The sequence below is a fragment of the Rhipicephalus microplus genome, chromosome 9 (assembly GCF_043290135.1).
Source record: "Rhipicephalus microplus isolate Deutch F79 chromosome 9, USDA_Rmic, whole genome shotgun sequence".
In the NCBI taxonomy this organism is placed as follows: Eukaryota; Metazoa; Arthropoda; class Arachnida; order Ixodida; family Ixodidae; genus Rhipicephalus; species Rhipicephalus microplus.
In genome coordinates this window covers 74,699,410-74,724,741 of record NC_134708.1, presented here as the reverse complement: position 1 = coordinate 74,724,741, position 25,332 = coordinate 74,699,410, and the positions used below count along the sequence as shown (strand labels likewise).

The following is a 25,332-nucleotide window of genomic DNA, read 5'->3' as shown; positions in this document are numbered from 1 at the left end:
CTGCGTACGCAGTGATACGTGATTTTATCTGTGAGGTTTTTTTGTTGTCCTATTTATCGTTTTTTCTTGTAGGTAGATGGCATTATCGTGCATGTATCTGAATTACACGTGCTTATCTGCTTGGTCGCCTGACGATTATGGCTTAAAAGCAGCTTGGAGGTCGAAAATAAACATGTTGTTGATAGTAGCGCTCTGTCTTCTCAGTCTATTCTTTCCTGTGTTCGTTTTTTTGCCTCGCGCTACATAAATTTATTTCAAATGTGTCACTAACAAGCCCACATCGCCACTCTTGGCGCTACGGGCTCGTGTCTCCTAGAGTAACTGACCATATACAGTTACTCTAGTGTCCCCTATTTGTCCCCAAGTCGTGGTCATGTTACGAAACTAGTGAGGTCACAATTCTCCTCCTTCTAAACAAGTCTCGGTAGGAATTTCGTCTTTCACCGCCCGACACGGTTGTGCATAGGTCGTGGGATTTAGTACCGGGTGACGTGGCCGCATTTTTAATGAAGGCGAAAATGCTTGAGGCCCTTATACTTAGACTCGGGTGCACGTTAAAAACTCCAGGCCGTCAAAATTTCCGGAGCCCTCCACTGCGGCGTCCCTGTCGGGACAATAAGGCTAGAGTTATTATTATTACAATATCCTCAGTGAGACAAATCGAACAACAGAAGTAGGTTATGTCACAGTTAGGAGCCTGTGTACACTATATATGTTTGGGGCCTGTGTACACTATATAGGCCCGTATTCACAAAGCAACCTCGGCCTTATCTCACGTTTTCCTCAACTTCCTGTACTCGCTACATGTGTTATAAAGGCCTAAAAATGGTAACAGGGCAAAAAATAAGGACAAGACTAGTTTATTAATACTGGTCGAATTTGTTGTCATGTGCAATGAAAGTTTAAAACCGATAAGGAAAACTCGAGAAAAGGTTGAGGTTGGTTTGTGAAAACGGGTCTTAGATTTGTGACATGTTGTAAGATACAAACACTTTGAATCTTACACCGTGATATAGGGGCACTTCGAAAAACCCCAGGACAGAAAAATTTCCGGAGCCCTCCGCTACAGAGTCTCTCATAATTATACCCTGTATCTTAATCTAAATAGACGGGTCTGTGAAGTTTTCGCCTCCATTATGGTATCCCTTCATTGTAGTATGGTTTTTGCCCCCTTTATGGTAAATAAGGACGATCATTAGGCAAGAGTTACTTACTCCAACAATGAGAGGCGTAGCTTGATTGATTGGTATGTAAGGTTTAACGTCGCGTAGCTTGATTCTTGTGCGTGTTTGAACCTCTGCAGTCGCCGAATTTTTGTTTGCATTTAGACGCCAAAATTAAACGCATGATTCAACGGTGAACTCCCGGTTGAACGAGATTTACGTTATGTTGACGTATGCGTAAATAGCACAGCGGGATGTTTACGACTCGTAGTTGTGACGGCAGCTGAAGTGAACGTCATAAATTGCTGAAATACACATTCGGAAGACTTGTTTGTGAGTTTCACAAGCCATCTGATCGTCTGTATTTTGCATTTCATATTATTTTCCATTAGTCCCGCTTCCGCCTGCCTACGTCCTTTTAGCGGCAGTTACTTTTAGGTAGAGCAAAAGACGCATTGTGTTGGCCAGAGATGAGTTGAGCGTGAAAGGTTGTGAATTGAAAGTTCACCGTCTCTTAAGTTTGATTTTTGCGATCGTAACTGCATCTACGCGAAAATTTGACCAATGGTCACCTTTAAACGAACAGAGCAAAGATACGGGCGTCTTGGGTAATGCGTGGCACATCTGCAATAGGTCAAGTGCATGTGCGAACCAGGCTTAAATTACATAGCACAATAAATAAATGTCCTGCTGCAAAATTCTCTCGCATGCAGATTCGCATGTCTTGTGGGTTGGCAGGCTGCATTGCCATTAGTTAGCGTGCGCATCACTCAGCATTACTTTGGCGCCTTCTCTCGACATTTAAGACACTTCATCATTACCGGTGGTATTTTTGTTGCCTTGTTCTCCTAGATTGTGTCCGAGAGTGTACACTTTATACTGTCCGATGGCTGTCGTTGCTTGGACTACTTCCTGCGCTTAATAGTGCTTGTTGTAGGGTCTAAGTAACTTGGATGAAACTCTTAGGGGTCATTAAGGCAGATCTGTCCCTAAAAATGCGTTTAGAGATCAAAGAAACGTATGCGTTCCCACTAAAAAAAAGAAAGTGAGCGTCATCAGTCTCATCACGTTGAGTGTACCGCCCCTCTAATATAGGGGGATAATATTTTTTGTAAGTGGCAGAGAAGACTAGTAGGATGATTTTTTTTCTCGTCGCCTTGTTTTTTCGCCGTCTTCCCTCTTGAAGTATTTGTGTTTGATTGCTTCTTCACCACGATCGAGATGTCCGGAAAGTGCGAAATAGGATTGTTGTATTCCCGCAATGCTGACTTGGATGAATTGAAGACAGTTTTGAGGCGAGAGTGAGCCACCGTATTCAGCTGTCTGCAAATATGCCGAAGGTAGTGGTTGAATAGTACACCTTGCAAGCACCATTCTCACTTGCTTTTTATGTGCAAATATTTTCGAGGATGCTTCATTTAGGTTTAGCTACTCCGACTCGCTTTCTATCTTTCACAGAGCTAAACGACAGGAAACGTCCTGGCAGAGCTTGTTGCACGAGTCGTAGTTCATGAACGTGTAGCACGAGTGCAAGGCGTGACCGTGTACGTACAACTACTACACGCAAAAGGTGAGGATTTTACTCGGATATCTCGCAGAAAAAAAAAAAACGCAGAACGCTCGTTTGCAGAGCCACGCAAGGGACATCCTTCTTTGCATGCTTTGACTTTTTTGATAGGCGGCTGTAATAATTCCTGACTGACACGCTCAAGCCATATGCGGCCAGTAGGACATGCGCCCCACTATTCCTCATGGCCTTCAGTAGTCCACTACTCTCCTTTCAGATATTGCGCAAGAAACAGCATTCTTATGGTGTTTTTATATGCGATCGAATTCATTTTAGAAACAGTAAAACAGGAACCATCAACAGATTTTCCACTCTTGACAAAAATGTATGCGCAAGTTGCCGCCTTTTGTTTATTACGTTGCCACTACGTAAACGCTTGATTGATTGATTGATTTGTGGGGTTTAACGTCCCAAAACCACCATTTGATTATGAGAGACGCCGTAGTGGAGGGCTCCGGATATTTTGACCACCTAGGGTTCTTTAACGTGCACCCAAATCTGAGTACACGGGCCTACAACATTTCCGCCTCCATCGGAAATGCAGCCGCCGCAGCCGGGATTCGAACCCGCGACCTGCGGGTCAGCAGCCGAGTACCTTAGCCACTAGACCACCGCGGCGGGGCCTACGTAAACGCTTGTGTATATGCTTGTCACTATACATTATTTGTCAACATGATATATTGCTGCTTTGTGACTTATTCACTGGTTCTTACCTGTTAAATAAATGAAGAGATCTTGGGAAACACCAAAAGGAACAGGGTTCGAGACGAATTAGAATTCTGGCGTTCTGCGTGGTACAGATGTGTTCTGACACATAGCCCCACCAGTGCCTAAAACGTTTTCAAAAGGAGGCTCTTTACAATTGTCATGTATGACAAGGAAACACGTTAGCAATTGTAATGTTGAGTGGTAGAAAAGACGAGTCACCGGCGATTCTGAACTGCCTCCGGGATCATAGGCTTCCTGCACCTCATTATCAACGTGATAATGCAGGGACTCTGAGATCGGCAGTTTACTGTTGACCCCGCCATGATTTAACACCATCACATGATGTGGTAGCAAGTTATTACGATATCATAGTGACGTGACTAATTTTGGCGACTTGTGAAATCGCGATAAGGTCTCAGGACTATGTGATTGCATGATCATTTTCGCGCTTACTTTGCTCATTTGTTGAGACATCTAAGGTTGTCACCTGCATATTAAGATAACCACTTGTGTCGTCCTCGTTTACCATCGGCAGTAATTTTCTGTGCGTCTCCCCTTAATTTGCGTTGACCTAATTTTAAATGTGAATTTACTGCTAAAACATTAAATGCGCTGAAGCACAGTCAAATGCATAGCGTTATGATCTTGCCATTTTTAACACTCCCATTTTTTTTCGTGTTTGATTTCTGGCATTGATTGTTTTCCTTGCTTTAATGCATTCTTTCAGCGCTGATTTCATATGGGAGATGTTTTGTTTATTTTTGTGTACCAAGAGTGCTTCCTTACTAAGTCTTAGGGCTACTGATGGCAATCTTTCTGGTACGATTTAGTTGATTTATTATTGATAGAATGTAGCATTGAGAATCAATTAATTCTAAAGGGCTCCAAACTCACAGTCACACGAACAAAATAAAGTTTATTGGAACTGTACCAAGATGAACATAGATTTAAATCCCATCGCCATAAGTGCTAAACAATTTTTGACGTAAAGCGTAGAAGCCTTTCAACGCACATGAAAACAACATTTGACGGAGACGGCTATGTTTGCTCGCTTTCACCGGGAGGGCCTGCTGCTCTTGACTCTAAGAATCGCTTGTACAAATCACTTATTGCCGATGATCGATCGAAGGACACGTAATGACCGCCGAAGAGCACCGTGCTGAAGGTTACTGCGCCCGCCCTTTTCTCATAACCGAGGAGCTCTAGTGAAGAATCCTCATTTCGGTACCATAGACGACGTTTAGCCTTTTTAAACTGACTCTGACCTCGCCATTCGAGGTTTTCAAAGCTTCTTTCGATGTTTACTGCCGGAAACACAGCGTCCAGCTGGGCTGTGTACAAAAGCGTGTGTCTGTTGTTGATAACGGCCAATAATGTTTCCGTGTGGTTCTCGAAAAAATCTCCGACGGCCAGATTCATAGCTATCTTCATGCGCGTGCCGTCTAGAGTTCTCGAAGGGTGCACGTGAATCCGATTCTTGAATTCTTCGCTATTAGCGCAGGACATGTACGCCGCAACTTCTGCTGGCCTTTGGGCTCTTACCACACTACCGTGGTGCTTGAAACCGGTCAATTTTTGGTATAAACTTTGATCTTTGCCGCTGCGCAAATTGAGAACCGTTTGACTGAGTAGTCCTGCGGCCAATCGGAGCTTTCCATCATTAACGAAGTTTTCAATCGCATCGAATCGCTGCGCGAACGACTGACGACCGTGGTCGTCAAGCAGACCGGTGTAATAAAGATAATCAGTTGAGTTGATTAATTCTAATAGCGGGAAAAGGAAGCCAACGCCAAGCATAACTCCTTCCAGGTGCAGTGGAAGCTCCCAAGGGTACCGTGTCATTATCTTCTCCGCTACTCCAATAGCTGATCGGGCTGTAATGAAGAAAAAAGAAAACAACACACATGTGATTGAACACGGATGCAACTGTGAAGAAAGACAAGCTTGTGGGCATTTATCGACAAAGTAATAAGCAAGCGACTTTCTTCTGGCACAAGTTCCATTTCTACCTTGCCGATTTTCTGTACTGAGAGACGTAACTATAGCTATGAAACACTCGAGACCTGTGTAAGCGTGTAATTGTTATCACATATTACACTAGCAGCTTTGTGAAAAGAAAGTATTGCATCAAATGTGGACAATTTCATTAAAAATAATTGGAGCAGTTTCGAATATGTGAATTCACGCCTTAGAGTGAGCAATACGCGCAAGACAGAGAATGTACTTTAATATAAGTGAAGTGTGATATCCGTTGCATGTCCGATGGCCTGCTCTCCACGGGATGAATTCGTGTTAAGCTTTTCTTTCACGACTGCATCTTTCCCATGAGCGGAGATGTTGGCCATGTCTGGAAGCAAGTCTTAGCAGTTCTTTTTTTCTTTTTTGCCCCATCTTGTTGAGGTGATACATCACGGATATTTTTATGTGTACAAAACGAAACCTCATACTTCACACCACCCAGTATCAGTTCAGTCCAGCAGTATGCTATATTAAAACGGGACTTAGCGAGACGAACCTCACACGCGATAATTATGACACTTGTGTGGTGATCACACGAGCTCGCGAGCGCAATACACAGGCAGTAAGTCACACATTTGCAGAAAAAAAATATTCCAGAACTTTCCTCGAGGCTTGCCGAATTCCGAAAGCTCAGCAACGTTTCTGGGATGCGTGAAGTGCCAGTGTGCTTTGCCAATGGCGCATAATGCGCCGTAATTATAACACTTGAGTTGTTTCTTCATCGCAGTGTGCCTGTAAAACTACCGTCATTAAAGCGCACTGTACTAGCATTATAGTTATACATCATGAACGCTTGTTGATCGTGGTAAGATTTCAAGGAAGTTCTGATAAGACACTGACTCTATTGAGCCCATATGTATTCACTATTATTACAACTGCCATGCTGGCATTGCCATGTACAAATGCCTTGTTGCCATGTACAATCAATGCATATATATAGTTCTAAATGAACTGATTTTTTGCAATTTTAGGGCTTACGTCATCAGTGCATTAAAATGTTTATTACTTAGTGATGACTTTCTCATATTAATGCTGTCTAACAAATTGAGTTCCGTTGATATTGTGTTAAAAATTTGCAGCTTCTGTTTGGGTTCACATTTGTACCTACTAACTAACTAACTAACTAACTAACTAACTAACTAACTAACTAACTAACTAACTAACTAACTAACTAACTAACTAACTAACTAATTAACTAACTAACTAACTAACCAACTAACCAACTAACCAACTAACTAACTAACTAACTAACTAATAACCTAACTAACTAACTAACTAACTAACTGATAAACAAATAAATAAAGTTTCCAGCATACCACACTGTTTGCTTCATAACAGTGATTTCAAGAGGGATTGCGCAAATAATCATGCTTTGGCAAATTTCCGCCCCACGCCCTGTTCATATATTTTGCGGTGCGGAAGTCATTTAGTTCGTAATCATGGAGTTGTGACTAAACGTTCAAGTCAATCCTCGGACAATAAGTCGCTTTACCTCCGTAAGACTCCCCGGCGATGTAGAAACTTCGTCCACGGTATTCGGGGAAAAGCCTCAGAAAGCGTCTCAAGAATCTCATGACGTGTGCAGACGCCTCGCCAAGTGTTGTTGGGTACACTTCACGCTTGTCGAAGCTGAACCCCGAACCCACTGGCTGATCCAAATAGATGACGTGAAACTGTTCGACCAGCGTGTGATGCCGGTAATAAAGTGCTCCGGAGGCGTTGATACCGAGTGGCCCATTCTCAAGGAACTGGCCGAAGAGTGACGATTTTCCTGGCCCACCTTGCAACCACAGCAATAAAGGTTTTGTCCGTGGTTCTTGCTGCAAACACAGGATAAAAATCACACTATCAATAAAAAATTAATATCGTAATGCTTAACATTCTGACAACCTGATGATACTTAATTTACACGGCATCTAAATACATGAGCGGCTTTGGGGACGTCAACGTGCAACTACACATATCATTTCATACACAATATTTCTGAGCTGGAAATTAAAAAAAATGATGGACTGGCTAACCAGAGCAAGCCAGTTAAGTTCCCCGGATTCCACAGGGACAACGCTTCGTGAGCTTAATTTCGCCCCCGGGCCATTATTTAAAACTCGAGATACGTATACAACAGCAACCAATTATCGGCTCATGACACTCAACATACATACAAGGCAAGGACGAGTCTCCTGCTTGCATGGCTTGTGGTGGCTTCCCCGATGAATCTCGCGTTCTGCGGGATTGTTCGGGTGGTCTTGCGGCCATGGGCAAGAGCTTCAAGCACGTACCTACAAACCTAGAATCTGCGACCTTAGAGGAGGGTCTGGTGGACTCCTCTCCGGACATCATGAAGGCACGACTCGAAAGTTTGAAACTTGAAGGCCTGTCTGATGACTAGGCCTTGCTTCTTCTTTATTGGTGGAAGCGGAGTGGGGTTTGTTACTTGTCTCTATGTCAAAAAACTATGTTGCACCATACGCCTATAGTTTGATGTATGCAGAGAAAAACGAATTCAAGTGTGAATGGTAGGAAATCCATACCGTGGCTTTGATGAGCAAGAAGAACAAATACGAAGACCGGTCTTCATCGACAGGAATAAAACCAGAATACGCTTTCAAGTGGCCACACGGCTCTGGCAAGCACACACGACTCGCCATTCTCATTTCAAGGAGTTCTTGTGGGGATATCCGGTTATTGGTTGGATGAAGCAGGAGGTCCTCAAATGGTGCTCTGAAAAATAGCGGCAAAAATAATTGTTAATGAAGCTGCACGCAACAAACCACGCAGAATTTTTGACTGGCCAAGCTCCTTTATATAGGCTTGAATGTCCTATTCGATTGGCTAAACGCCGGAAACACGTGCCCGATATAAATATTCAGCTGCTCCCATTGAGAACGTATTTGGCGCATGAACGCTGTTCTATGCCACCTCATCTTCTAGGCACACGCTGCTTGAAGCTTAGAGTTACTCCGAGGAATCTCAACATACTACGATAAGGATCTCCTCGCTACTTGGAGAGATTTAAGCTATAGCACAGATTTGATTACGTTTGTTATTAGAATATGACGGGTTTCTGTACTGGTTGTATTTCTTTGTCGATGTGGATAGAAGCTTTTAATGTCTGTGCTATATTTGAATTATGACGACATCCTGCACTGCGTTGTTGCTATCCTTCTATGCGATACAATATTTCATAGCAGTTTTTGCCTAGCATAACAGAATTTCATAATCCATGCATGATTCTCGCAAAACCACGCGCACGGTAGGAGTTTGCAACTGATGAGCCTTTGCAAAGATTCGTTATACTACTATATATATATATATATATATATATATATATATATATATATATATATATATATATATATATATATATATATATATATATATATATATATATATATATATATATATTTATTTATTTATTTATTAGGCGAGTGTCTTCCGTGAATTTAGTCATAAATAAAATTTGGCTTGAGCAGACGAGCGAGCGAGAATTTTTTATTAGTGCCTACGTTTCAGCCGGGGTCCTGCCTTCGTCAGGTATTACATTGCAAACGTGAATGTACTGCTTGCTTATATACATTGGGAGCCCCCAACAAGTGTCTATTTAGTACCTAATATCGCACATATATTACCGTGGCACACAAACCTACAGGTGCAACAGCGCGATGTGATATCCGCAGGACTATATCACAAAATGATAACGTACAGCGAAGTCTGCGCGGCAACGAAGGGCATTCTTTCGCAGTCACAGTAAGGTACAACGTGATAACATGGCTGATTATTATACAGCGAAGACACTCAGCAACAGTGCGTCAAAACGAAACGATCAACTAACAATAAACGTAAGTAAACAAGCAGAAACAATGCACTAAAAGAACTAACTAGAAACAGGTGTAAAGCAAGTAAAGAAGCTAGAACAGCAGTATAAAGAAAGCATAAGCGAATCATTTGGCAATAGTGATAATGAAACATAGAATCGAAGCTAATACCTCAGTAAAACTGTACTACATGGCACTCGTGAGAAATGAATAAAAAAAAAGAAACTTTGGTAACAGGCTGAGAACTGATGAAAGTGGCAGACGTGTGATGCGGAATTCAGCCTTGTCCGTGACATAGTGATCTCGTTGCTTAACTTGTGCCAAGGAACGTAGACTTTCCTGAGATTTCGTTAATGCTGGATGTTAATGTCTTAAATTTCTAGATGATTATTGATTGGCGCGCTTTCCATTCGTGGTGAGATTGAAGAGTGGATTCTAATATGCTTGCTGATAGGTCCTCGAGTGAGTGCCCTGTCGCACTCAAGTGATTAGATTAGGGCAAGCCAGGAAAAGTTGTGACATGCGTCTTGTGATTATCGAACCGCAGTCTTAATGATGCCGCTTTCTGGCCCAGGTACTGAAGCTTAGAGGCTGAGTATACTCAAGTATATGCACGCACAGTTACTTGTATACCAATCATATTCACTGTTACTTTAATTCTGAAATAGACAAGAGGGGTCAATACACATGAAGTCAGCATACTGCGCAATATTCTCGGCCGACAATACACTGCATGGAATGATTCCGAAATTATGCTATGAGACGGTCGCTATATATGAGAAGGCTGTGGTGCCTTCTTGGCATATCATTCACATTCGGTGTTGATGCCGAATGACTCAATATTAGGTTTGTAGATGGTCACTGGGCAGCACGCTCGTTGCAGTGAAGCAGCTCATTCCTGTGCATTGCACTAGCACGTTTGATGGCATCGTCAGTTATCTGAGGTGGGTACTTTTGTTTTATTAGAACATCACTGAGTTTCTCACAATTATGTCTGAAGTCATATTATGCGGAGCACAACCTTTTAAATCGGAGTGCCTGACTGTACGGTATGTATGTCTTATTGTGCCTTACGTGACTAAAAACTTTCAAATGCCTGTCAGTCGGTTTTCTCTACAGCTTTGTGGTCAGTTTATCACCTGATATGCATACCGTGACGCCCAGAAAGTTCATCTTTGATGCCGAGTAGGCGGATAAACTCAGTGATGCGCTAATAAGACAAAAGTACCCGCCTCGCATAATTGACGATGCCATTAAACGTGCCAGTGCAATGGACAGGTGTGAGATCTTTTAGTCCAACGAGTGGGCTTCTCAGCGACCATCTACAAACCTGATATTAACGCATTCTGCAGCAGCACCAAATGTTAACCACATGCTACGAAGGCACCGCAACATTCTCATGCAGAGCAACCGTCCCAAGTCGACACGTGTGGTGTATCGTCGGTCGAGAATCTTGCACAATGCGCTGACTTCATCTGTATTTATCCCTCTCGTCTATTCAGGTTGCCATAAGTTGTTGCAAACCACTCTGCAAGGTGTGCGCACACACGATCACCTCTATTTCTTCGAATGGTGAAAGCGCCCTGTGAATCTATTTTGAATAGAGTGTATAAGCCTTCGTAACGGCTACCGGAAACGTCGAAAAAAGGTTGGCTTGCGAGCCTTCTATGCCCGGAAAACTGTTTCTGTTTAGACTTGCTGAATATTTTGGCCCGCTCATCATAATTGTACGCCCTACGTTCGGCCGCACACACTTATGTAATTAGCTAAACTGTTGACCGATTGGCCCCAACGACGCTATGCCACCAATTATTTTCCAATATTCAGAGAGCTTACTTACGCCCGGTTGAGATCTGCACAGGGTGAACTCGTACTCTCGGAATCTGCAAAGAGGCTTTCATAATTTTGCTCGTCAGTGTCGCCTTTACACGCCGAGAAAACAACGAATGTAATAAGAAATCCTTCCAGGAACTGAATCAACGTCATTGTAACCAGCGATTAAACAGGCCGCCGAAAAATTGTGCACAGAACTCGTCTTGTTCTCTCAAGTTCCGTGCGAGTGGTTCCCTCCATTTCGCAACTGGCAGTTATAAAGAGCCGCACATTCGGTGTAATATTTACGCCAAAGCATTCACGCGATGGAACGAAAATGAATGGGAGCCTTCAATCGTTGAAAAGGACGGGTCTTGGCAAATGCCCAGTGAGTGATTAGATTCCCCCACCCGTGCTTGGCACGCTTGGCATGGCATTACAAAAAATATTTTTTTTGTTTATGTTCGCACTTACGTGGTTGCAATAGGCGGATAGGTAAACACACTACGGATGTTACAGCTGGTCATTATCATTCGTGATGCCCTCTCAATGAGGAACGCAAAGTATCGAAATTACATACATATATACATACATACATACATACATACATACATACATACATACATACATACATACATACATACATACATACATACATACATACATACATACATACATACATACATACATTTAGGGAGTTTAATGCCCCAAAACCACCATATGATTATGAGAGACGCCGTAGTGGAGGGCTCCGGAAATTTTGACCACCTGGGGTTCTTTAACGTGCACCCAAATCTGATGATGATGATGTGTGGCGCTTTGTGGCGCAAGGGCCAATTGATGGCCAAAGAGCGCCATTTCGATGAGTAGAGATGAGACAATGATATGTTGCGTGGCTGTATAGGGGCCTTAAAATTCCTCGCGATAATGCGGGTAAAAACATAAGTATTAAGGTCATGACAGAGGCGTGACATGCATATTAAAAGGGGTGACAAAGGTTTTGATAATAAAAACATGTACAAATAATTGGCACTAGCACACGTGCCTCATCAGCGCCCTTGTGTCCAAAGGCTGCGAGGCAAGTGCTTTTAAATGTAATCACTGCAGCAGCAACCTCTCTTGAGAGGTCACGCTACGCAATGCCTGGGTATACTACATAGTAAAAATTGACATCTCTTAAAAAAGCTAACAATGATTTATGGGTGAAAAGTGGTTCCCTACCGACAAGCATTGCGGGGTGTAATGGTATATGTTGTCGGTAGGGTAATGGAAAGTGTTGTCTTCTTAGAGTGTCTAATTGTTTACATTGGATTAAAACGTGAAGAACTGTCAATGCCTCACCACATTTGTCACACAATGGTGGATCGCCACCGGACAAAAGATGTGTGTGTGTCGTGTATGTGTGTCCTATCCTGAGTCTTGTTATTGTTACCTCTGTTAGACGTGATTTTGATACTGGTGGCCAAGGTGTGGCTTGATAACGTGTAGGTTGTTTTGTGTGTGTCTATCCCACTTGCTCTGCCAGTAGTCCCTGAGCTTTCGTTTGAGAGACGGCTTAAGATCAAGGGGTGGGATCGATATGGGTGTAGTGGCACTGATTTCGTGGACGGATGCAGCAAGCTGATCCGCCATCACGTTGCCTTGAATCTCACGGTGCCCTGGCACCCAGCACACTACAACATGTTGGTTGAGTGTGTAGAGTGTGCATAAAATGAAGTAAAGTGAGACGAGGACTGGGTTTTTTTTTTGTTTTTTAAGACTGTGCAGAGCCGTTACCACACTGAGGGAGTCTGTATAAATTACTGCTTTTTGTACTTGTAATTCTTTGATGTGTTTAGCTGCCACAAGTATCGCGTAAGCTTCGGCTGTGAAGATACTTGTGCCTGAATGTAGAGGGCCAGCATCCGAAAATGAAGGGCCAACAGCAGCGTAGGACACAGAGGAGTTGGACTTAGAGGCATCTGTAAAGAACTCAGGACGTGTGTACTTGTGTTGAAGTTCCAGGAAGTATGTTTGGATATGGGCAATAGGCGCATGTTTTGTAACTTCTAGAAAAGACACATCGCAATCTATAGTCTGCCACTGCCACGGTGGCGGTGTGCTACAGGAGCCATTAAACTGTGTTCTAGTGACACTCCAGGGTCCTCAGCTAGACCCTTCAGGCGAACTAAAAAGGGCTGATTCATCGAAGGCCTGTTTTGAAACAGAATGGAGCTCGACAAATCAATAATAGTAGAGTATGAGGGGTGCTTCTTGTCTGCTTTCACCTTAAGAAAATAAACAAAGGACATGTAAGTTCTTTGCAGATGAAGCGACCACTCATTTGACTCAACGTAAAGGCTTTCTATGGGGCTGGTGCGAAAAGCACCCGTAGAAAGGCAAATGCCCAAATGGTGCACGGGGTCCAGCATCTTCAAAGCACTTTGAGTCGCAGACTGATAGACAACGGCCCCATAATCTAAGCGGGTGCAAATGAGGCTTCTATACAAATTCATGAGACATTGCCTGTCACTACCCCAAGTAGTACGTGACAACACTGTTAAAACATTCATGGCTTTTAAACATTTTGTTTTTAAATACTTGATGTGCGGTACGAAGGTCAACTTGTTGTCCAAGATTAATTCTAAGAATTTTTGCTCCGTATTAACAGACAGACGTTGACCGTTAAGTTCAATGTCGGGGTTTGAGTGCATGCCTCTCTTTCGGGAGAACAAGACACACGTGCTTTTTTGTGGGTTCAGTCGGAATCCGTTTTCCTCTGCCCATTCGGAGACCTTGTTTAAACCTAACTGAACCTGCCACTCACACATTGCCAAGTTGCATGACTTGAAGCCAAGCTGAACGTCGTCGACATATGTACAATAGAACATATTGCGGGGGATGGACAGGTGCAAGGAATTCCTTTTGATAATAAAAAGTGTACAACTAAGTACACCACCTTGCGGAACGCCTGTTTCCTGGACAAACGTTTGGGAGAGAACACTGCCCACATGGACACGGAATGTCCGGTTTGACAGGTAACTTTCGATTATATGAAACATTCTTCCGCGCACACCAAGGTGGGACAGATCTCTTAGAATTCCGAAACGCCATGTTGTATCATGAGCCATTTCGATATCGAGAAACACAGAGAGAAAATATTGTTTATGGACGAAAGCGTCTCTGATCTGTGCCTCGATACAAACAAGGTGGTCTGTGGTGGATCTACTCTCTCGAAACCCGCACTAAAATGGGTCTAGCAAATTGTTTGTTTGAAGGAAATGTACAAGTGGGCAGTTTATCATTTTTTCGAAGACTTTGCAGAAGCAGCTTGTAAGTGCAATAGGCCTATAACTCGAAGCTAAAGAAGGGTCCTTGCCCTCTTTCAAAATGGGAATAATAATCACCTCTTTCCAGAAGGTAGGGATAGTGCCAGAAAACCAGATAGCATTATACAAACAAAGTAAGGTTTTTCGAGTTTCGGCTGGTAGGTTTTTTAACATTTCATACACCACACGGTCAGAACCTGGGGCAGAAGTACTGCAGGAGTTTAGAGATGTTCGGAGCTCAGCTAGACTGAAAGCTTGGTTATATGCCTCGTTTCTAGTGCACTTGTGTTCGAGTTTCTGCTTTTCTATTCTTGTTCTGTATTTTTGGAAAGTGTTAGTGTAGTGGGACGGGCTGGACACCCATTCGAAGTGTGCACCGAGAAAGTTTGCCTGATCTTCCAAGGTATCACCCTGAGTGTTTACGAGTGGAAGTGTGTGTACTTGTTTTCCTGCTATCCTGCCAACCATGTTCCAGACTTTAGCCTCCTGTGTGTATGAATTGATCCCTGACAAAAACTTTTGCCAGCTTTCTCTTCTGGCCTGCCGACGCGTTCTCCTGCCTTGAGACTTTATTTTCTTGAAGGTGTCAAGATTTTCGGCTGTCGGTGAGTTCCGAAGCAACCTCCATGCCTTATCCTGCTCCTTTCGCGCATTACGACACTCAGTGTTCCACCATGGGACGTGTCGCTTGCCGGGCTGTCCAGATGTTTGTGGAATGCATTTGGCTGCTGCGTTGATAAGGAGAGCTGTGAAGTACTGCACAGCTTCATCTATGCTTAGCCCACATATGTCAGTCCAAGATAACTGAGCTTTGTTATGAAACTATTCCCAGTCGGCTTTGTGTATAAGCCATTTGGGAACTCGTGGAGGACATTCGTATGATGTTTGTGTACTCAAAACGACAGGAAAATGGTCACTTCCGTAGGGATTATTTAGAACTTTTCATTGGAGTAATGGTACAAGTGAAGGAGATGCGATGCTGAGATCTATGGAAGAGTAGGTTTTGTTGGCAAGGTTATAATATGTTGCCTCTTTCCTATTCAACAGACAGGCACCGGAGGAAAAAAGGAACTGTTCAATGAGACGACCTCGTGCGTCGCAGCGAGAATCACCCCATAGACTGCTATGAGCATTCAGGTCACCAAGGACCAGATAAGGTTCGGGTAGTTGATCTATTAAGGACTTTAATTCTCGTTTTGCAAGACGGTGGTGTGGGGGTATGTACAGAGAGCAGATGGTGACGAGCTTGTTGAAAAGAACAGCTCGAACAGCCACTGCCTATAGTGTTGTTTGCAGTGGTAAATGTGTGCATACTACTTTTTGATTAACAATAATGGCTACTCCGCCGGATGATGCCGCATCATCATCTCTGTTCTTTCGGAAGAGAACATACCGACGCAAAAAATTCATGTTTTTAGATTTTACATGAGTTTCCTGTACACACAACATTTTCGGCAAATGTTTGCAAAAGAGCTCTTGAACATCATCGAGGTTTCTAAGCAGTCCTCTGACGTTCCAATGTATTATTTGTGTTGCCATATTGGAGGTAACGTAGTGCTGTGTGTAAGGAAAAAATGGGTGTGTCTGCTTCTTAAGCTAAATGTTAATACTCAAAGAACAGGGCCGTCGCCAGGCCCCGTTATTGGCTTTTTATTTTTTTTGGCGCGCTCCAGGGAGCTACGCCGATCTTTTGGCACCAGGGGTACCATGGTGCCAAAAGATCGCCGTCCATGTCCATTGCCTCCTCAGAGGCACTGCGTGCCCGCGTTTGCGAGCTTATGTTTTGGGCTTGGGGCCTCGCCTTGTGAGACGAGGCCTTCATATCGGCCGACCCTGTGGTCTCCTTCACCTCGGGGGGCGAAACCTTCGGTCCTCTGGGGCTAGAGGTCGAAGGGGCCTCCTTTGCTGCTGGGATACCCTGGCTGCTGCAAGAGCTTGCAGCGGCCGTGGGTGTCGCCGTGTTGACGAGTGGCGGGGCAGCCTTGGCTGTTCCCACCGTGGGTGGGGGCATTGGCAACCGCCTGGGCACACTGTGCCTGGCATGGGCAGTTGCCGCAGGCCGTTGTAATGCTGCCCCCTGTTGCACTACATCGGCGAACGATGGTTTGTTTGTGGAAAGACCAGATACTTGTTGACGGGCTTCTCGAAAAGTAATGTTTTGTGTGATTTTGATTGTAACAATTTCTTTTACCTTTTTCCATGTTGGACAGGTTCGGGAGTATGCAGGATGGGCACTATCGCTGTTTGCGCAGTGGCCTCGTCTGTGGCGTGTCCTGTGGTGGCACAGTTTCCGCAGGTGAGTTGGCCGCGGCAACTCTGAGAGCCGTGACCAAAACGCTGGCGTTTGAAACAACGTCGTGGGTTGGGAATGTAGGGTCTCACATTCAACTTCAAGTATCCTGTTTCGAGATGTTCAGGCAAGGTACTGGTGCAAAATGTCACAATTATGTGTTTTGTTGGGATTTCCTTCGTAGCACACCTAATTTTGATTCTTTTTACTTGTGTCACCTGCTGGTCCTTCCAGCCCTCAAGAAGCTCACCTTCAGTCAGGCCAAGCAAGTCTTGATCAGATACAACGCCTCGTGAAGTGTTGAGTGAGCGGTGTGGTGTAATTGAGATAGGATTGTTTCCAAACGATTCTAGTTTTGAGAGATTTTCATACTGGTTCTGACTTTTTACCTCGAGGAGGAGATCCCCACTGGCCATTCTTGTAGCCTGGTGACCTGGTCCGAGTGTAGTGGTGAGGCATTTGGAAACAACGAAAGGCGAAATAGTTCTGTCGTTCTTTTCAGCAGTTTCACAGTGGATTAATGGTAGTGGGGAAAGGTTTCTTTCGGTTTGCTGAAATAATTGCAAAAGTTTTCGGTGCGCCCTCTATTCGTAAGAGGACGATCGTGCAATGAAGGAAGAGCAGAAAAAGCCATAAACTAAAAATGAGTTTGGCAGCCATGCCAGCCGCCCACCATGGAGCCCAACACGGGGACGTGACAAGTCCTAAATTTATATAAGGCATGTCAGCGTCAGCTGTACACAGCCGCTATAACCAAATATATTGTGCCCAAGACAGAGCACATACACAAGGTTAACCCTTGCCGCCAGGAAAAATTGGAAGTAAATGGAAGAGAGAAGAAGGCAGGGTAGATTTAAAGATGAGAAAAGACTAAGATGTAGGAAGAGAGAGATAGGAAAAGGCGACTGCCGATTTCCCCTGGGTGGGTCAGCCCAGGGGTGCCGTCTACGTGAAGCCGGGGCCAAAGGGGTGTGTTACCTCTGCCGGGGGGCCTTAAAGGTCCAATCACCCAGCATTGGCTCAACCCCCAGGATTCCCTTTTTCCCGGACACGGCAAAGCCACGCACGGCTAGGCGTGGGAGGGAGCCGAAACTCCCCCGTTAGCTCGGGTCCGTGGTGTCGCTGCACACCAAACGCCTACTGGCGCAGGTGCCCCTGCGGGGCCCAAATCTGAGTACACGGGCCTACAACATATCCGCCTCCATTGGAAATGCAGCCGCCGCAGCCGTGATTTGAACCCGCGACCTGCGGGTCAGCAGCCGAGTACCTAAAAGTATCGAAATCGAAGAGCAGGGACGGAACAGCGGTCGTTAAAAGGCAAAGCATTTCTTCCTGGTTTTCGGGTGTTTCAGTAGCGCCTACTACCTGGTGCAATAATATGTTATGAATGGGCACATCTAACGAAAACGCTATGGCAAAGTAAACAGCGTGGCCTCTTAGGATCACTTATGTGTTTTTTTTTAATTGAGAGCGTAGTTATTCTTTTTTTCAAGTGAGAGAGAGAGAGAGAGCATTGCATGTTCGTCAGCGCACCTGTTTGCTGACGGCATATTGTGACCCCTTGTGGATACCCTACTTTGAGTCGGCATTGTACGTGTCACTTCGTGTGTGTTTCATGCATGGCTTGCATAAATGTAAAAGTGACGTTTTATTGAAAGAAAAAATGGGAAAATGTTTGAGAACATTGTCATAAAAATAATCAGTTTCCCGTGAATTGTGCGACACGGGCGGCGCGTACGTATGCATCGTTACGTCATATCCCTGTTTTGATATTGGATCCACCTCCTACTGCATCCGCTTAATTTTTGCAGCAGTTTATGCTATCGAGTTCAACTTGTCTGGAGAAGGGAAGCAGTGGCCAAATCGTTTTAGGATGTTGACAGGGTTCGTAATTTGAAAAGGCATATATGTTTTCGTAAGCTACAAAAGGGACGCCCCCATAGGGAGGCACAGGGAACAGCGAAGACACGGATCATAGTGCGATACAAGCTTGACCCGACGAGGACGGACTCAGGGATAATAATATCATCCAGTAGCTCATAGGACATTAACAAAAAGCGCAGATCAAGCTATTACAGCTTCGTTCGCAACGCTCAAGTGCTGGAAACACTCAAGGAGTACTACGGAGAAGTCACCGAAAATCTGGTCACTCCTATAACTTTCACGAAGCTTTACACAGCCACGCAAACATTGCATACGGACGTGACACTAAAGTACCAGTCTACGCTAGCAATTCGATTCTGCGCAATTGCAGTCAGGTGGCCATTGAACACATAGCTGTTCAATTAAACAATCAGGTCTGCAGGAAGCACAGTGGGCTGTCAGCGCCGTCGAAGTTCGGCAGCTGCGGCTTGTTTCACTAATGTCGATTATAAATGCGCGATCTTACTTTAAACATTTTAGTGCACCCACAGGGATAATCACTTCAGCGTCAAAACTTTCGTCCGAACATAATGTTCGGCTTTCACGGGGAACCTCTGCACATTTCTTTCTGCTGCTAAAAGACATGCCTAGAGAGAATCATAGCCGCACTATATGCGCTAAAGAGTTTTTACCCCATAAATCACTCAGAGAGACTAAGACACATTTAAATCATGAGGTTAACGAAAACAATATACCCTTATTTTTAGTACTTCTTGTGCGACCACAGAACCAAAATTTCGGTCGGAGCCTCACGTTTACTATCACTATCAATTACCTGGCGCCGCATGTCACATGTTGCAATATTTGCCCTACTCCTATTCGACACTGAAATGGGCAAACCAACCCGTGTTGCGACCGGCTTTTGCAGGCAACGAAGATCCGGGAGGAACATGCATGGGCAGCATGAAGAGAAGGCAGAGAAAGTTTACACAGGTGTGTACATGGCAAGCATTTCGCTACATGGCGAACATCTTGTGATACCAGATGAAAAATTCGCTTCATGATCATGATCTCGTCCCGTCTGAGCCCGCGGAGGTTGAATATAGTCTTTTCCCCAGATACGTAGATGTGGTGGGAGAGGGAGACATCTCCGAATCGCGCTGTCCAATCACAAGGCAGACACAATTTTCAAGGGTGCCACCACCTGCCAACCAGATCCAGGTCCTTAAATGGGACATGGGCACCGCACACTAAACCTGTGGCACCAAAGTGGTCCTTCCTTGACATGTGATTGGTGCAGGGTGATGGGTCCCACACTTTTACAGCCCAGCGCATCAAAAAGTCCACTACATTGAAGTACCTCACTGCTCATTTAGTGAGGCATATTGACATGAGAGATTTCGCCGCTGTCTCTTCACGGATGATGCCACGACTGGAAATCATTGTGGTCGTCTTGTCTACATGACGCCTCACTTCCCGGCTCGGAAGGACAATACGCGAATATCAGTCAGTCAGTAGCCCTTCTGTGACTTGTTCAAAGAGCAGAGGACAACGCTTCGGTTTTGGCGCAAGTCACGATCATAACAGCCGGCATATACCTAAAGATCGAACCTTGGCACACCAATCTGCAGTAATAAAATTGCGCTAGGGGCCACAGCAGGCTTATTAGGGTATAGAGAGCACAGTATTCAACAATCATCCACTGTTGAATCATACAAAAACATGCCGAAATGAAGTCCGAACTCCAAAATGTTGAACCTTCAATAAATCAAAGCAATAAAGCTCTCCTCACATTCTCTCCTTGGCAAGAAAGCGAGCACTTGCGAACGCCCGAAATGCATGAGCAGATACGGAAAGGCATCTTCTTGTCCAAACTGCGCGCTTCTAGGGCCGTGAACTCACAAATCAAGAAGACGCTTCCTCACTGCATGCAGAATACCTGCTGCGCATCGCATAAACACACAAAGTGTCATGCCTTCAGAGCTCGTCTATATGTCGTCATTAAAGATAGAGAAAGGGATAATAATGAAAACTGGCAGTTAGAAACTTGTGCACGCTCTCATTGTAAGCAGAATCATTTACACTGTTCTTTTCTAAGCCATTCAGAAAAGTGAAGTTGACCAAGAAAGTTGGCTAATCCTGGTTACCTGCTGGCAACAGCCAGTTTGGCCCCACACACGAGCACAAAGAACCTCAACGCTCGGAAATTATGAATACACTGCGTTCAGATTTATGGTCGGGTGCGAAATGGCTGTTTAATATGCCTCTGCCGTGATTGCAGCGATAAAAAATAGACCGACTCAGTCTGTTCACAACCTAATGATAGCGCAATTATAACAGTTTCGTTTTATATTGTCTGCGAATGGTCTGCAGTTCTCCCTCTGTGACTGGCGTTGCGTGCGAGCTTGGATTTGAAATTTCTTTGTGATAAGCACTGCATAGTTTTTCAAACCTAATGTAAAACCTGTCCGATGTAATATCGTTAAGTATTCGTGATAATGACGTACGATTCAGCACAGTGCTCCCGGAAAGAAGTGCGACGAAGCACACACACAGACAAACTCAGAAGAAGCTAGCCCTACTGACGTATGCACTTACAAAATGCTCCTGTCATGAAAAATGTGGAAGCGTTGATGATGTGGTAGTTTTCTAGATCGTAGCTACCACCGTTAAAGTGCTTAAAAATATGGTATCTCTATCAACACACATGGCATGAAGGCAATAGGCTTCCGCGAATGCTGATAGCAGTAGTGAAGTAGAAGGAAGAAACTTTTGAGAATTCGGTGGCCCCGGTGGTGCGTATTCTATGCCTAAGTGTCAACCAGGAGCTCTTGGGTCCCGGCAGCGTCCTTGGCCCGTCGAATCGCCTAGAGCTGTTCGTCTGGGTCCGAGCTGGGCAGCACGGTGTTCCGGGTCCCTGCTCATCAGTATCAATTGTGTGACCCTGTCGGAGCGCCCTTGGAAGGCCAACAGGATGTGAGGTTTTTCCGCCCTTTCCTTACATACTTCGCACCAATCGGTGTATTGACTTGGGTTATCGTTGCTATTGGCCACTGGGTTTGGGTGTTTGTTTGAAGGAGGCGCCAGGCCACCGCTTGCTGCTTGCCTCCACCCAATGTCTTCCGCACGATGAGTGACGTCACTGTTGTCCTTAGCTCTAATGCAATAAACATTATGTTTGAAAGTGCGGTTAAAAGTTTATTCACGTGTCTGTTAACGCAAAAAAAAACCATTCCATGAAAATGCCACTAGCATTGATCTTTTGGATCTAACGTGCGGATTACAATGAACTTGTTATTGCACGTCGTAGGTCGTTGCTATACGAAACAAAAAACAGGTGGATTTCTCAACGGTCTTTACGTCTTGATGGATACACATGTTATAGAATTTTCGAAACACGCTTTGTCAAAGAACAACGTAGATTGTGTAATTGATAGCTGCATGCGAAGTAATGTGAAAACATCTCAAAAGGTCTAGTGTAGTTTTACATTGATATTGAGCACATTTGTCATTTGAAAGCTTCCATTAAGATCTTTAGGAATATAAGATCATACTTTCATTTATCACTCATTGTGTTCAATAAAACTTAAACGCTATAATGTCAGAGAAAAAAAAAAGACTGATACCCAGTGAACTCGAGCAATGAAGTTCTCGAAGCTACATTTTAAGAACTCTCGAATTTGGTCATCAAAACAAACAAAAAAAAAACATTCACACGTTCCACAAAGTCACACACAAAAATATTGCACCAAAATTTTTACTTTGTGGATGTAATGCTGTCACTGCTATAGCTCAGCCATGACTCACTGTATGTCTCACAATTTATTTCACAAGGGATGATCACGTCTTTCGTAGTAGCCCACATTGTGCCCCTAAATGTGGTTTACATTTTACTGTCTTCCTCCTTTTGAACAAAATGAGGGCATTGTGTGGATGATACTGCCACAGTTAGCGTTGGGAGGAATGTCAGCCCTGTGCGTAATGAAAAGCCAAGTAAAATTATACAAAATTATGGCTTCAATTCAGGCAGAGAAGGTTGTAAGACAGCAAAGCTTTAAACGACACCCAGAATGGTCACCCATTGCGACGTCACTTGAATTATCATTTAAATCGTGCAAGACCTAGAATGGAGTCTAACCTTCACTAAAATCGATGGCCATAAAATGCGTCTGATTTCGCGCAATCATATGACTCGACGCACTGATAGCCATGAAGCCTTGCTTCGGGTCATCCAAGCACTCGGCATCCATCAGCCTGTCGACTTCGTTTCTTACTTTTTGTTTGGAGACGTTAAAGAGTGTGCGGGTTGAAGCGAGTGCTGTTCAAATTGTCGATAGAGTGGACTCTAGAGAATAAGTGTCTAATAAATTTACATTATTCACTCTCGAAACGGATCATAGCATCGTACCTGCGTTGTTTACACTGCGTGCATATGAGGAGAGGCACTGAGAACTGCTAATACATTTTAAGAGCGAAGCTCTTTTAGTCTAACTTTGTCCTGCGTAAGGCGTAACTGAGAGAACAAGAGACGAGAAAAAAGAAGGAAGGCAGTATCTCCCGAACAGTATAACAGACAGCGCTGACTCATAGAATTACATACAGACTGCAGTTGAGTGAGGATATTCTAGATGGCACTGTACCGCTACTCTCCGATAGGCTGCTGCGTGGATTGTGCCTGGGCAGACCTGGGTGCGTGAGGAAGGAGTGCCTCTCTCAGTCTCCTGGATCATCACCGTACGTGGCGAATCGTTGGTGCAACATGGGCGGCGGCTCGTGCTCGTCGCCTCGTTGGTGGGACATGGACGAAGTGAAGTAGAGGAGACGGACGGACGTATAGATGCAAGCACGGACGGACGGGCACATGGACGGATGGATGTATGCACGCACGGATGGACCGAGAGACACACAAACACTCAGACAGACAGACGCATGGACGGACGGACGGACGGACGGACAGACAGACAGACAGACAGACAGACAGACAGACAGACAGACAGACAGACAGACAGACAGACAGACAGACAGACAGACAGACAGACAGACAGACGGATGGACGGTCGGACGCTTCGCCCCACTCACCATCCTTCACTCCGTGAATATGCTGTGACTTTTTTTTTAATCAGCACCCTTTAAATCGAGCATCAAAGCTTGACTATTTAGGAATGAAGCTCCTTATGCACTCACAATGACCGTCGTCGTCGTAGATCCCCGGTGTGCACACAGGTTTTGCGCAAATAAATATAGACAGTATACAGGGAAGCCGGTGACGTCATAAATATGGAAAAGAGCCAGTACTCGCATGATATTCTCTACCGAGTTTGTCCGATATGCTTGTAAGTTTGTACAACAACTAACCGACCACGGTCCAGGACAAGTGCACTGAGGCAGTGTTCGCTAACTTTCAAATAGACAGGATCAAAACACCATTGTCCTTTCAATTCTGTGATCATAAAGCAGTAATGTTCAAAGCCAAACGCAAACCCCAATTTTCTGTATATAAAGACACACTTTTAAACTCGTAAACATTTCCATAGCCATTTAACAAACATTTCGTAATTTTCCAAAGAGCGTCGTTCCCTCATCAGTATTCGCTTCGTGGGTCCACCGCCATCTTCTTTTTGAAGTGTTTATTGCCCATGCAGACGAACTCTTGTGAAATACATGTATACAACTTTGCCTCAAAGCAATAACTTGCTCGTCATAAGGAATGTGCACAGTGCCTTCTTTGCAGATCACTGTGAAAAGAATGTGTGCCCACGCTCGGATGACAAGGCCTAACTGTGTGTCCTGAGAAAAGTTTCCTTCCTGCTCCTAGGTGGTGAGCTCACTTCATACCTTTAATGCTTGTCTCATCACACTGCTATTCAGGTAACCCCCAGCACAGGGCGATCAAAAGATGGCTAAGGGGTGTTCTTTTATTCACTTGGTAAAGTTGATGAGAATAAGCGATTAATAAGAAATCACGAGCCCGTGGGCAAGTCTCGCGATGTCGGACTACTTGTTTAAAAACATAAATAATGTTAGATTAGAATGTCATTTCAATATACTTTGCGGATGTGGGCTAATTAGAAAGAATATCATGTGGCTGCGATTTTAAAGAGAAATCGTGTTTATTGATATGTACGCATACATATTGGCTTTTAACGCCATTATTCTGTGCGCGTCGGGACTGTTTTTGCTTCACTACCAAATGTTGGGTTAGGCAGGCATGAATGAAATAATTAATGAATGACTGGATTTCTTTAGGGGCGAAGCTTTTTATAGCTGCATTGGTTTGTCCCTCGTAGCCGTTGTAGTAGTGTGTAACAAGTATAACATTTTGACCTCCAAGGGTGTGCTGGTGAGACATTTCTTCTGTGCGTTGTTGAACAATAAAAGATAGTCCTCAATGTACATATCAATGGCTGCATAGGGGGAATGAGAGACAGGAGCATCCGGCTTTTAGTTAACGTGCACGCTGCGATCCCCATTAACAGCCATTGGCATGCACATTGAGCACTATCTGACAAGAAAGGGTTTATCCGTTATACCCGCTGGGTGTAACCTCCTTGGTTTTAGAAAAGTTTAGCGAGCGTTGGGCCGCAGTGCCATGAATACAGTGAACTATTATATACCATGAACTCGAGGTGGTTAAAGGTGGGAAGTAGACACGAAGCGCAACCCGTAAGAATATGTGCGTGTGCTTCCTCTCGTTCAGTCCTTGGAATGTCGGCTGGATGGCGGTGTTTCTATATGGGGAATATATGATGAAAAGGATGAAAAGATGCGAGATGGTTGTACTTGGAGT

General features: G+C 44.3%; 1 protein-coding gene across 1 annotated transcript; it reads right to left on the bottom strand.

Moving 5' to 3' along the window:
- Positions 1-4,334: 4,334 nt before the first annotated feature.
- LOC119163227 (putative serine carboxypeptidase CPVL) lies at positions 4,335-11,351 on the bottom strand. The gene is made up of 4 exons (XM_037415182.2): positions 11,113-11,351; positions 7,989-8,178; positions 6,950-7,277; positions 4,335-5,312 (listed from the first exon to the last, which is right to left on the bottom strand). Exons 1-4 carry the CDS (start codon positions 11,256-11,258, stop codon positions 4,477-4,479), a joined length of 1,500 nt encoding a protein of 499 aa, XP_037271079.2. The 5' UTR covers positions 11,259-11,351; the 3' UTR covers positions 4,335-4,476.
- Positions 11,352-25,332: the final 13,981 nt, after the last annotated feature.

Excerpts from the sequence above, each read along its gene's own strand:
- LOC119163227 (XM_037415182.2), bottom strand. The coding sequence starts at position 11,258 with ATGACGTTGATTCAGTTCCTGGAAGGATTTCTTATTACATTCGTTGTT. Across the intron at positions 7,278-7,988 it reads TCTTGCTCATCAAAGCCACG|CAAGAACCACGGACAAAACC; the intron begins GTATGGATTTCC and ends CTGTGTTTGCAG. Across the intron at positions 5,313-6,949 it reads CGCCGGGGAGTCTTACGGAG|CCCGATCAGCTATTGGAGTA; the intron begins GTAAAGCGACTT and ends TCTTCATTACAG.